The sequence below is a fragment of the Thamnophis elegans genome, chromosome 3 (genome assembly GCF_009769535.1).
Source record: "Thamnophis elegans isolate rThaEle1 chromosome 3, rThaEle1.pri, whole genome shotgun sequence".
Classification (NCBI taxonomy): domain Eukaryota; kingdom Metazoa; phylum Chordata; class Lepidosauria; order Squamata; family Colubridae; genus Thamnophis; species Thamnophis elegans.
This window is the reverse complement of record NC_045543.1, coordinates 20,422,332-20,436,951: the sequence shown is the minus strand read 5'-3', so window position 1 is coordinate 20,436,951 and position 14,620 is coordinate 20,422,332. Positions and strand designations below refer to the sequence as shown.

The 14,620-nt window shown below is 38.5% G+C and overlaps 1 protein-coding gene across 1 annotated transcript in view; it reads right to left on the bottom strand.

Moving 5' to 3' along the window:
- PLCB1 (phospholipase C beta 1) overlaps positions 1 to 14,620 on the bottom strand; it is a 199,665-nt gene that overhangs the window by 162,005 nt on the left and 23,040 nt on the right. Inside the window, exons 5-6 of the mRNA XM_032213013.1 lie at positions 6,212 to 6,312; positions 2,203 to 2,369 (exon numbers count right to left, since the gene is read on the bottom strand). Of these exons, the coding sequence (XP_032068904.1) occupies positions 2,203 to 2,369; positions 6,212 to 6,312 (268 nt within the window). The remainder of the gene's footprint in view (positions 1 to 2,202; positions 2,370 to 6,211; positions 6,313 to 14,620) is intronic.

Genomic DNA, 14,620 nt, shown 5'->3' with positions numbered 1-14,620 from the left:
GGGAGCTTATGCAGAAAGCTTTAAAAATATTGAAGCTTTTGTTTATCAATATTCCAAGGACTTTGTAACAGTTCAACAGTTCATGATTTTTTTTAAAAAAAGTATATGGATTTCTTTACTGGTTTATAATTTCACTCCACATACACACCCCATCACCTCTGGTGGGCATTTAAGGCAGCTTACAAAATTTCAAAACCAAAACAAAATAGAAAAAGTTTAAATCCAGGTTAAAAAATAACAACAAAATAAATACTAAAACCATCTAAACGTGAAGCCCTGGATGTTTATCAATTTCTTAAACATTGGGAGAAGAGGGAGCAAACACCATTCCCCATAATTTCCAGTCATGCTGTTCTAGTAAGAAGAAGAATCTGTAGTAGGAAAGCAGCTCAGTCTTGGGGGGGTAGGCTAGGAGGGAGGGGAAAAAAAGGAAGCTTTTACTTTTAAAATTGGTTTATCTAAGAGAGGGCAGAGAGGCACTTTACTGCTAGTGAAAGAGATCAGAGAGCCAGTTTGGTGCGGTGATTAAGGCATCACACTATAAACCTCAAGGAAGGAGTCAATAACAAACCACTTCTTTAAAAAAAAAAACTTGCCTATCAAACTGCAGGGACTACTAAAGGCAGTCACCAGGAATCAGTACAGGAAGGAAGGGAGGGAGGGAGGGAGGGAGAGAGGGAGGGAGGGAGAGAGTGGGGGGAGGGAAAGGGAATATCTAAACGTAATCTTAATCTTAACTTCCAAATCTTAATCTTAACTTCCAAATTTAATGAAGCCCTTTTCAGGACTTGAAAAAAATTTCAACCATTTGTTGGGAAATTAAGATGTTCTGGGAGAAACATAAAGACATGTAAAATCCCACTTTAGTTCTAAAATTAAGACATTTTGGCTCAGTAGATCTCAAAAACTAAAGTTGAATTACCCTTTTGTTAATTGGCTCCCTTTCAATGATGTTTCCTCTCCCACACCTAATCAGCCTGTGCGCCTCTATGCTATTGTCATGGAATCGTTTCAAAAGCAAGGAAGCCTGCAAAATGCTCTTAATGAAAATAAAACCGGAATCCTGCATAACATTATGTTAAAACACCAGGCTTTTGCAATGCATATGCTTAACTGAATGTAAGAGTAGAATCTGGCAGAAAGAATCTGTAGAAGCGTGCATAAATGCACCCGTATGCCTTATGTCCCTGTCCTAATGTCCCCATTTATTTCTACCCATTTCCTGTGTTCTTATTCATGTTTATTCTTAATCCTGTTACCTTGTACGTGAGTGACAAACTAAATAATTAAAATAAAAAGAAAGCCCAGCTATGGCCAATAAAATGATTACTGATTTCCCAAAAACAATGCCTTTCCCAGGAGATGAAGGAATGCAGTTCTATCTGATCAGAAGCCCACTTAGCATAACTACAGGTAGTCCTTGACATATGACCACAGTTGATCCTAACATTTCCATTGCTAACCAAGGAGTTATGAAGTGGGGGTTGCCCCATTTTATAACTCTTCTTTGCCACAGTTGTTAAGCATGTCAACTGTTAAGAGAATCACGTGGTTGTTAAGCAAATCTGGCTTCTCCCATTGACTTTGCTTGTTGGAAGCAGCTGGGAAAGTTACAGTGACCTGGAAAGAGTACAATTGTCATAAATACATGCCAGTTGCCAAGTGCCAGAATTTTGATTATGTGACACCGGGGACACTGCAACGGTTGTATGTAAAATGGTTGTTAAGTCCCCTTTTTCAGCGCAGTGTAACTTTGAATGAAGTCAAGAGTCGAGAACTACCTGTACCATCTTACCAGTACAGGGGAGATTGTACTAAAACCACCACTGGGATTATCAAGCAACAGAAATCTTTTTCTGCAACTCAATGATATAAGGATGGTTTTCTAGATTAACACCCCCCCTCCCACATGCGGTATGCTCCCACATGCAGTTTTCAAATTCTAGTAAATTAATTATTGTCCTGGTGATTACATTTACATTACCCTGAATAATCCATCCTGTGGAGTGAAAAGCAACAGGGAAGCTTAACTTGCTTTGTTCGCTCAACAAATGTATTTAATCTGTAACTACTGAAAAATCTAAAGTAGGCAATGCTAATAACGTCATTGAATATGAACTGGTATGTGCCACAAGGCATATCTGTCCACTGTAGTTGCTTGGAGCCAGAACCGTAATATAGAAGAAAATGACAAATACTGACCTTTCTTTGCCAAACTATAATTGGGTTCATATTTTTCAATCAGTTGTTGAACCTGTTCCTGCTTCAGGTGCGGATAGAGGATTTCATTTAACCGTGGGTCTCGCTGCTTGAAGTTTATAAATTCCATCATCTGGTCAACGGTTAGATACGGTCTGCTCTTTGCCCCTCTGATAAAAAGAAAAACCATGAAAACATTAAAAAAAAGAAAAGAAAAGGAATGTGAGCAAGCATCCTACATATCTCCTTCTGTTATGTTTCCTGAATGAGTTAATACACACGAGAACAGACGAGAAATGCGTAGGCTCACACCGATAATGGACTAGCTGTTTAATTATATTCCATTTTATTGAGCTTCATGTAACTTCCTCCTCTCTCCCACGTTTTATTAAGACTGGAAGGGATGGAGAACACTGCCAAAGATGGTAAGTCTATACCTTGAGGACTATATCTAAGCCTGAAGCTACAATGCAGAAAAGGTTGAGAGGCTGAATAGTTACTCTTAATTTTACTGGATCTAAAGTAAGTGTTGTTCCTGAACATCTGAACCAACTCGGGAGCGGGCATTGGTCGGAACCCTGACAATCTGCCTTCACTGTCTTGCTTATAGAAAACATAAAATAGAATCACAAAAATCACCCTCCTTGTCCCTTTACAATCCAATCAAAATGTAAAAGAAACTAAAAAACTCCCATCAGAGATAAATTATCAGCAAATAGCCTGAGCCTGTAAAGATGAAAAGGAAAGCTAAGGCTCATAATGAAGAAAGGCTTGCCACAAAAGTAAAAACAACAAAAACAGCTTCTTCCAATATGTTAAAAACAAGAAAAAGGTTATGGAAACAATTGGTCCAGGGTTCTGAAGGAATTGGCAGACAATATCTCAGAACCACTGAACTATATCTTTCAGAGATCCTGGAGCACCGGGGAACTGCCAGAGGACTGGAAAACAGCTGATGTGATTTCGATCTTCAAAAAAAGAAAAAAAATAGATCCAGGAAACTATAGACCTATCAGCCTGACCTCAATACCAGAGAAGATTCTTGAAAAGATAACCAAGCAATGAATTAGTGAACACCTAGAAGTAAACAAAGTAATAGCCAAAAGCCAACATGGGTTTGTCAAAACAGATCATGCCAGACTAATCTTATTGCATTCTTTGACAAGTGACAAATTAGTGGACCAGAGGAATGCCGTTGATATAGTTTTACCTGGACTTCAGTAAGGCATTTAATAATATAGACCATAACCTACTACTATATAAAGTAGAAGAATGTGGGTTAAACAGCATCACCACCATATGGATTTGTAACTGGCTGACTAACTGCACTCAATGTGTAGTCCTCAATGGAACTGCATCTACATGGAGGGAAGTATGCAGTGGAGTACCCCAAGGCTCTGTTTTAGGCCCAGTACTCTTCAACATCTTCATCAATGATTTGGATGAGGGAATAAATGGGGAACTCATCAAATTTGCAGATGACACCAAGCTGGCAGGAATAGCCAACACTCCAGAAGATAGGCTTAAGATATAGAAAGATCTTGACAAATTGAATATTGGGCACTATCTAATAAAATGAAATTCAATGGTGAAAAGAGTAAGGTTCTACATTTGGGCAAGAAAAACGAAATGCACAGGTTCAGTATAGGCGGTGCCTTGCTCAATAGTAGTAACTGTGAGCGGGAACTTAGAGTCCTAGTAGACAACCATTTAAATATGAGCCAGCAGTGTGCAGCAGCTGCCAAAAAAGCCAACACAGTTCTAGGCTACATAAACAGAGGGATAGAATCAAGATCACATGAAGTGTTAATACCAATTTATAATGCCTTGGTAAGGCCACACTTGGAATACTTTATTCAGTTTTGGTCGCCACAATGTAGAAAAGATGTGGACACTCTAGAAAGAGTGCAGAGACCAGCAACAAAGAGGATTAGGGGACTGTAGACTAAAACATATGAAGAACGATTGCAAGAACTGGGTATGTCTAGTTTAGTGAAAAGAAGGACTAGGGGAGACATGATAGCAGTGTTCCAATATCTCAGGGGTTGCCACAAAGAAGAGGGAGTCAAACTATTCTCCAAGGCACCTGAGGTAAGCAAGACAAGAAACAATGGGTGGAAACTGATGACGGAGAGAAGCAGCCTAGAACTAAGGAGAAATTTCCTGACAGTTAGAACAATTAATCAGTGGAACAGCTTGCCTCCAGAAGTTGTGAATGCCCCAACACTGGAAGTCTTTAAGAAGATGTTGGATAGCCATTTGTCTGAAACTGTATAGGGTTCCTGCCTAGGCAGGGTGTTGGACTAGAAGACCTCCAAGGTCCCTTCCAACTCTGCTATTGTATTAAATTACATGTTATGATTTCTTTGTTTCTCTGGGGCTCATGCATCCAAGTGAAAGGCATTGGAAAAAGCACAACTTAATTGGGCACACATGAATCTTCCCAAATTTTAATCTTAAAAAGGTACAGGAATCTCAAACCAACAAAGCATGATTGGTTTGGCAGTTGATTACCAGTAGCAGCTTTTGAACTTTTTTTTTAAAAGCCAGTTTACTATTGAACCCATTTTAAGTTTGCTAAATTAGATTAGACAGTTAGAATAGAATAGCATAGGAATTTAATAATAAAGCTCTGCAATGGATGCAAATTAACATGGATTTTGATCCCCTAGCACAAGCTTTTGGTGATCAGGTTTCTTCAAAACATCTTCTAGGGGAACAAGTGTCACAGGGATCATATGAAATGAGTAGTACCGGAGTTATATATTCTCCCATTCTTGGAGAAAGGAATTTCTCTGCTGTTTTTACACTGATTTTTGTTCACATGCAAAGTATGTGAAAATGAATATTGGTTCCTACAACCACAAGTTTCCCAAAAGAATCACTTACAAAAGTGATTCTTTTGTAAACCACTAAAAATTCAATAATGCCTTTCTCAATGTCATATGGTACAATTTGTTAAAGATGAAAGCATCCCCATAATGATATTCATTTTTTCCTGTTTGACCCAAAATCATTGGTTCACTTAGAGCAGTCAGTGCCCAAGTTTATACTTGCAAATAGGCCAACCACTTTTCCTCATATCATCATCAAATAGCATCATGACACAGTGCCACAGAAGCAGCACTTAGCAACATCCTTTAAGGAGAGAATAAGAGCGTAGAGCTATGGCTAAAATGTCAGAAAACCAGACTGGAAAATTCTATGTAACTCACCACACATGACAAAAGAGTATGTGTAAAAAAAGTGCTGGCACCAATTTTTAAAAATTGGAGCACTTTTGAGAGGGAAGATACAAAATACAGTACTTGAAGAGGGTGCAGTAGCAGAGAAAAGAATGCAATTCTTTGTCCAACCAGAGTTGCTCCATTTCAATTATGTCCTCCTCCAATTTTCTTTTCCTCTCTCCAGATAATTTCAAATGTATCCACATTGCTGTCAGTATTATCTTTCATGCATCTACAGTTAAAATCCCTCTAAATTCGAAGGAGTTTCATACCAATGGCATGAATATTAAAAACATAGGAAAAGGAATATGTTTGTTATTCGCAGTTAAACTGTTTTGTGTTTTCCATAATATTAGAGTATGAAATAATAGCAGCTCAGCTATCAATTGCATTTTATATTGAATGCAAGCACTTACACTGTCTTATGACTTATCTTTTTGCTGTGCTGAAAAGTTTACCAGGACATGTACTGGATACTTCCAGACCACTTAGTTTATCTGGAGTTCAAACTAGTACATGCCAGAAGATAAATATCACCTGACAGTTACATTCCATCAGGAATATTGTATTATTAATGTTCAAGAGATCGACAAAAATGGCCGAGCTCTACAGAGAAACGCTGTAGTTCTCAGAACAGCTGGTACATTAAAATAATAGCCAAAATATCCCAAACCATGGTTGATCCAAATATGAACTGGAATAAAGCAACTTGCCATTGGGAAAAAATATTATAACAATAACAAATACAGAAGTGAAGCAAAATGTAGGTTTCTATAACTCCTTACAATTCTACGAAGATGTGGTCAATTTCAGGCCGAGGACAGAAGTTGCTCAAAAACTCCCTGTATATTTCTGGAGTGAAGTCGTCTTGAGGAATTGAATCATTCTGGAGAAGAATTAAAATACAACATGTAATGATTTCTCAAATTGTTGTTCTTTTTCAATTGTTCAGTCTTTATCAAAACTTTCAATTGCTAACAGTTCTACTATTTTTTCCCCCCTAATTTAATTGGCTCCTGTATCTCCTTGGAGTTTTGTTGAATATTTGTTACAGATTGAAAAGCAAAGCCAAAGGCTATACCAGAGGTGGGATTCACTTACTTTCCTTACCAATTTGCATATGTATGCGTCAGTAGTGGGTTTCAAAATTGTTTGAACCTACTCTGTGGGTGTGGCCTCCTTTGTGGGAGTGGCTTGCCACCCATGTGACCGGATGGGAGTGGCTTGCCGCCCATGTGACCGGATATGAAGATGCCGACTACACTTGTCAGAACCACCTTAAATTACCTCACCCACAGCACTGGCATGCATAAGAATATGATGTAAACTTGTTTTTTAAAAGGCATCTTTGGTTTGGTTAAAACAATTTCAACACACGCAATGTTCTGATTGCACTACAAAAGCAGTAGTCATCCTTACCTTTCACAGAGGCACTGAGTTTATAAATATGAGCATGATAGTGTAGAATAATAATATCCAAGGACCAGTGGTGGGTTTCAAAAAATTTTGGAACCTCTTCTGTAGGTGTGGCCTGCTTTCTGGGTCCACTGGTGGAACCTCTTCTAACTGGTTCAGTAGATTTGATGAACCGGTTCTACCGAATAGGTGCGAACTGGTAGGAACCCACCTCTGGTGCACGTGTGCGCATACATGCTCACTTTGCTCACATGCCGCCCATCCAGGCTTGTGTTTGGCCTTCCATGCATGTCCTTTTGATTGCACGCGGGGCTTGCACACGTGCGTGTGGCTTGAAAACATGTCTAAACAGGAGAGCATAGCAGGAGGGCAAGCCCACCTGCGATTTCATACTAGTTTGAGTGAACTGGTCCGACCGGCTGAATACCACCTCTAGGCTATATGTTCAATTAATCTTTAATTATGGTTACAGACCAGAATTAAAAATTAAAATGTTGAAACAAAGTAAAACAAAACAGAAGAAGATATAATAGTATATTACAGTTAGTGATGAGGTCACCAATAAGCAGTCAAAATCTACCTAATTTTACAGACAATATAGCAGAATGTAGCTATGTTCAACGAAACTATAAAATACTGATCCAGTAGTAACCGCTATACATATAAGCTATCAGAATTTCCCAGATCTTTTGTCAGATAGAGTTATAAAATGAGTCCATGAATCATTATAGAGCAATTGGTCTCAACCTTCCTAATGCCGCGACCCTTTAATACAGTTCCTCATGTTGTGGTGACCCCCAACCATAAACTTATTTTCTGTTTTCCATTTTTTTTTTAAAAAAATGTGTTTTCCGATGGTCTTAGGCGACCCCTGTGAAAGGGTTATTCAACCCCCAAAGGGGTCCCAACCCACAGTTGAGAACCACTGTTATAGAGGGTACATATATATATACAGAACAAGAGCTGTGATTTCAGTGGCCCCTTGTCCAGAAGGGCACAATCTCATAGTCCAGAAGGGACTTTTAGGAATTGACCTCCAAAACTGCTGTGATGACAGCATTACAACATGCTAGGATTTGCGCCCTCTGAAATTTAGAAACAGTCAATATAAATGTCTCATTGGTTTGGTGAAGCAAGGCCTGACTGCTAAATAAAACATTCTTGGATAGAATAGACAAATCCTGTTGCACTCCCTGGTTTTTAATATGCTGCTTAAATGTACAAATGCATGCTCATAGCCCATCAGAAGGAACTTCTCCAAGATGGAGTTTTTTTAACCCATGTTGATTTAGAATTATCTTCTGTAAGGAAGGGGCTCAGATCTGCACCCTATCTATCTTACACCCGTTTTCTCCCAGCATCCTTACTGAGTTGCCAGTATGACTTTTGTATTCTTCCAGCAAACAAAGTGAGCATCCTATTTTTTTCCTTTTTAAATGGTTCAGAGACATCTCAAATTACATTTGAATACCTTGAGACTATAGCCTTATCAGAAAAAAAAAATGTAAAATGCAATAAAAATTGGATTGAATGGGTCCTATTTGAGAAGGGGATGTCTTTCAGCCTTGAGGAATGTGAGATGGGAAACCTTTAAATCAAAATTTCATAAATGTCAACCCTCAATCCAGTTTGTTGTCATATAAATATGTAAAGCAAGCAGTTGGAAGTGGAATGTAAATTATATGTGGTGGAATTATTCAATTTTCCCACTTCAAAATTATTTTCCTACAATCAATAAGAACTGCAGAATGCATTGCTTGTACTGCACTATTTATTTTCTGTAAAAGTTGAAATAATATAAGACATTCAAATAACTTATATATCTGCTAAGTCAAAATCAGCATTTCACAATTAGTATCCTAAAATATTTCTACCCATCTAATAGAATCATATACAATACTCTTCCAGCTATGCTGTTAAAACCAAAATTTACAAGTTTCCATTACTGAACAACTTTCTCAAACTGGAGCACTATATGTCATCTGATTGCTCAAGACTGAACAGCTCCTAATTCTGTTTTGCTAGTTTTACAAAAGGAGACTAGTAAATGTGAAATAAATTTGCAACAAAGTCAACAACTACTGGAATCGACTATAGAGAAAGACTGTCATGCTAAAAAAAGAAAGAAAAATGGACTTATTTGACCATAGTTAAGGAGGGAGATGTCCTTTGACATCTCCCATCTTAATTGATTGTGGCATTGGAGTTTGTTTGTTTTTTCTTAAGGGAGAAATGTCTTTGTTTATGTGATGTCTATGTGATGTTAAACTTTAGATTGGTTTATTTAAATGAGGATACTGGGACCTTTTATGCCTTTTAAATGGATATAGCCCAGTGATGGCGAACCTTTTATACACAGAGTGCCCAAAGTCCGTGCATGTCCCCAAACTGCAAGGGATGGGTGCATGCATGTGCGCCCCGCGTATGCGTGGCATAGACCCGAAGACCAGCTGGCTGGTGGGAGGCACTCACAGCGCGCGCGGCAGAGACCCGAAACAGAGCTGGTGCAACAATGCACTTGCCCACAGAGAGGGCTCTGCATGCCACCTCTTCCACGCGTGTCATAGGTTCTCCACCACTGATATACCCTATAGTTGAGAAACAGAATTTTATATTTGTTAATTAATTTTAATATTTTAAAGCTTTGGAGTTTTATCTGACAAATGGGTAAGAAGATGTAATTATTTGATTTGTTTATTACTAAAAGATGGGTTATGGAATTAAGAGTTCTATATTTGTAAATTAAAATGGTGAAAAATAGCAAATTATTTATACATGATGAGGGAGGGAAGTTGCTTTCTTAAAAGGTGATTCTTTTGCAATTCTTTTTCTTTTTTCTTTCACCAGTGTTTTTTATATATAAAATCTTAATGAAGTTATTTTTAAAAAGTGTGAGCAGCTTCCATATCTCTATGGTCCAAATGCTATTCTGATCTGCTTAGACTAGAAATGTATTAATTATTAATGGATGTTTTATTTCCTCTCTGGGTTTTATCTGCCACCAGATAGTGAACTCCCTTCCTATGCTTAACATATACTTCCTGCCAATTAACTGTTGTTGAATTGTTTTTATTTCATATTGCTCTAAAGAAAATTTTCCTCAACTTTCAAAGTAGTTTGAAAAGGTCATCAATTTGAATGAAAGCGACTGAAATTGAAATCAATTATCCTAAACACTCCCAGTGCCAATCAAGAGATCTTTTCTGACAACTGTAAATCTTTATCCGTTATTGGTCAGTCACAAGTCTCTTCCATATAAATTTGGGTAATTTAAAATTAATCTGTTACTTTTAATAGCAATGCAGTATTTTCCATCTATAACAGTGTTTCTCAACCTTGGCAACTTGAAGTTGTCAAGGTTGAGAAACACTGACCCATAACTTTCATTTTTGAAGGCTAATAATTAGTTTTTAATATTATTTTAGCATTTTAAAAGAAATTCTGGCATGTCTCCTTTTGGAGAAACGCTACACTAAATTTCTGTTATCCTATTCTGTTATTTCTCATAAAAACTGAAAAAAATAATTTCATTTAAATATTTGTGTTAAAATTATTTCTATAATAGTGAACCAGATTGCATTTAGTTAATTGAAGGCTACAGATGTCCCCCAAACCAATAAAATCCTTTCAAAAGTCTACAAAAAAACCCTTCAAACTTGTTGTGGCTTGTCAGCTGCCAGCAGAGCTAGCTGCAGAATCAGAAGAGGAGGTTGAGGGAAAGCCTGAGCCAGCTTCGGAGTCTTTGGAAAGCTCTGATAAGGAAACAGCATCAGAGAAAGAGGGCCTTCCATCCTCCCCCAGGTGGAGAGGCAGATTTGTTTGGGGCCCTGAGCTGAGTGAAGCGGAGGAACAGATGGGACCCATCCCAGGTATGTGTATGCATAGAGAGGAAAGGAGAGGAGAGCTAAGGAAAGCAATAAGCTGGCTCTCAGGGAAAAGCAGATGTAGATCTCAATGGTCCAAGCTCTGGACTGACCCAGTAGGAAAACTCCACACGGTGAGGAAACAAACCAGGTTTATTCAGCCAGACTCTGGCACACAATGAGTGAAACAGCAGCAAAACAGTTCAGTAAGCCAGTCTGTTAGCAGCGTGTTAGATTCAAAGTCAGCGTTGGGAGCTTCTGCCTACCAGCATTCCTAAGTAGGCGAGCCACGCTTACTCCAAGCTCTGGCTTTTCCCAGTGGCTACCATAAGCTGAAGCTCTGGCCCAGCTGATTGTCAGGCCAGAATAGCTGTTCCTCGTGCTGCCATGCCTCCACACCCCACAGCTGATCCTGCTGCTGTCTCTGTCGCCGCTGAGCTGATCATGGCTAGCATCAACAACAACATTAATTAGAGCCGAGGTGGCGCAGTGGTTAAATGCAGCACTGCAGGCTACTTCAGCTGACTGCAGTTCTGCAGTTCGGCTGTTCAAATCTCACCGGCTCAGGTTGACTCAGCCTTCCATCCTTCCGAGGTGGGTAAAATGAGGACCCAGATTGTTGGGGGCAATATGCTGACTCTGTAAACTGCTTAGAGCAGGGCTGAAAGCCCTATGAAGCGGCATATAAGTCTAACTGCTATTGCTATTGCTATCAGCCATCTTTGCAATGTCTCCACTCCATTGCTGCTTCAGCTGACAACTCCTCATCACCGCTGCTCCGTAGCCGCCACGCTGGCGCCCTGTCACCCCCGTCACCTGTGCTCTGTCCCGCCCTACTGTAGCAAGCCCGGGACATGGCTTGACAGTAGATGCTAGCCAGCCTCTCCTTGGCTGGGAAATAAATAGTAGGGGTTTGGGAGACAACCATTTGTTTTCTAGTATATAGCAAGCAACTCGGATTCCTCGGCCCGAACCAGGTTTGTTGGGACTAGTTACATTTGGTTTTTGTTTAACAATATGAATAAAAGTCTCTTCCTGGCCTGTTTTGAAAAGGGGTTTGTTTTACTCATGAGTAAGCGGTTTATCATTACTTGTGAAGGCTGGGTCACAACAAAACTATGCATCTTTTTGTTTCACTTTTATTTAGTAAATATATTAAGCAGTTGTGGATTTTAAAAATATTTTCATGTTCTCGTCTTAAAATAATTTCTTATTTTCAACCACTTTCCAATATTGTTTATAGCATGCACTGGATTTCTTTAATTACACTTTTACTTGTTGCTGAAAATTAAAATAAAAAAAACCTTACTCAAGCACAATCCGAATTATTAAATGCTAAATGGTTGTGCTAGTGAATGACTAATTTAATAGCTGCTAAGTAAGGCATAAAAATAGTTGAAAAAACCCCAGGTAAATAAGGGACAATGTGTAAAAGTGATTAGGTTGCTATTGGAGATACAGTATGTCATGTATGAGAAGTTGTACAACACAGTTCTTATACATTCTTTGAACAATATTTTTTTTCAAAATGCATGTACTTTTATCTTGCAGAACTCTGTCTTCAAATACCATTTCTGTTCTGTCCCTTTCCCTTTGTTATCTTATAGCAATGGTTGACTAGTTATGCTTTTGCTGGTGCCCACAATATATGTGCCATTAACTATGCTTACATCAGTGTTGTGACTCAGCAGAAGCCTCCTGTGAGTTGTTTTAGGATGCATGCAGGAGAGGATAACAAGCAGCTGTGGCTCGTTAAGGATCTCCTTCTGTGGATAAAAGACTGATGGTGCCACGCCCTAGTTGCAGAAGTCAATGTTCGTTCGTTCCGTTCTATTCCGTTCCGTTCCGTTCTAGTCAAGATTCCCTGTTTGTGTTCATGATTCAAAGAAACCAACTTGGAGAAGTGGTTTGCTATAAGAGTTTGTTTTTGCATTTGCTGTTTAACTTTTTGCCAGAGAATTTATCTATGTTTATTTTGGGATCGCAGCCAGCTCGAGCCGGGACTGATTCCTTTGCAAGCTGTGTGTGGCTGTCGTTTCTGAATGAACAAGGTGGGGGTCAGAACAGATCAGGATGAGGCATGCATCTTAGAACCCTTACCTTAGAGCCCTATCCCTTAGAAAACAAGACCAGTTGTACTAGTTGTAGAGTTAGGATTGGACTAGGAGATTTTGTGAATAGCATAATTTTGTAAAATTACAAAGAAATATTGTAATTTTAGCTCTTTTAAGTATACTAGGTCTTCTCCTGTAAGTTAGTATGTTCACCCTTGTATTATTTACTCATTCAAAACTTTTAACCTTCTTCTCAAGCTCTGTAACTTTTTGTCATCAATTTCTGTTTAAACTTGGTCATGGCCAAAATAATTTATTTCGTTTCATTTTGAAGAATTTAATTGCAATATCTGGCTGCGAAGAATAAAACTGAGCATTTACCTAAACAACTATAATTTTAAAAAAAACTTATCACCTTAAATTTCTCTGCTGAAGTAAGTAACATGCACCAAACCTGTGTCTCTTTCGGGGTTCAGGCAAATCTTTATCCTCCCACCCCCCTCCCTGCTATAGCAATACAGAAGCTGGATACTTCAATCTACAGACCCTGATTGCAAAATTAAGATGTCATGCTATCAGAATCACTTTTGATGGGAATGTTTGGATTTACATATCAGCTAATCTCCAGGAGTGTAACTGGTTTACGCACAGGTCTTCTTTCATTTTATCCATATAAACACCTTGTGTAGAAGACTGGTCAGAAACAGAGCATTCATTTCATTTGTATGCATTGTCATTAGAATCTTATATACATAGTTTTAAAAAAACGTTTAAGCTTTTAGAATGAACTTTAATGGGTTTTTAAAGGATTTTTTAAATTCCACCTTTGTTTCATATCTAACTCATGGTTGTTAACAACCAATATTTCTTCCTTCTCTTATTTTCCCCATAACAACGAACATGTGAAGTGAGTTGGGCTGAGAGTGACTGGCCTAACTAGTTTTCATGCCCAAGATGGGACTAGAACTCACAGTCTCTTGGTTTCTAGGACAACTTAACCATCACACCAAACATGTTCCCAATTTAGCTAATTATGTTACATTATTGTTGCGCAATTTGTTGTTCAACTCTTTTGTTCTGATCAATGATGAAACAAATCATGTACTTATTTATTCATCCTGTAGGTTTTCGTGGAAGGGATCAATTGAACCTGGGTCTCCCAAGACTAGTCTATCTTCTTAACTAGATGATAACCAGTGATAGAACAGAGAACTGGACCAAAAGAGATTTCATGAGAGTAGCTGTTTGCTCTTCCATACATTGAGAAGAATGCAACCACAGTGGCAGCAGGAAATGATCAGGCAAAGATAAGATTGCCTACAGAAATTGCTTGTTTTTTCTCTTCCCCAACCCACTTCACAGAGAAGAGACAGAGAAAAATATTTCAAGATAGTACTTTAAACTGTTTGTGTAGCATGCCAATGGATCCCACCCTCAGACTGCCAGTTTGACATTGCTTTTGATGTATAGAAAACTAATAGATTACTCTCCTGAAATCCCCCTCTCTCTCTTCATTTTTCTGCTCTCTTACTGTAATGAAATTCCTTCCTCTCCAATATCTCTGCTCTGCGGGGGAGTGTGGGAAGAAACCACAGGTCAGGCATAAAACTGCCTATAATGGCAAGCACATGACTGAGATATGCTGTGGAAGCAGTAAATGAGCTGTAAAGTTTTTTCAGCACCAATTTCAAATGGTTGCTGAATGAATGGTCAGTAAAATGAGGATGACATGGTATATACTCCAAATTAAAAATACACATTCTGCTTCTGAGGTCTGAATGTTAACAATGATTTCAGATAATTGTGAATGAAGGATGTGAACCATAACAACATTTAGCTTATTGCACTAAGTAATATATTT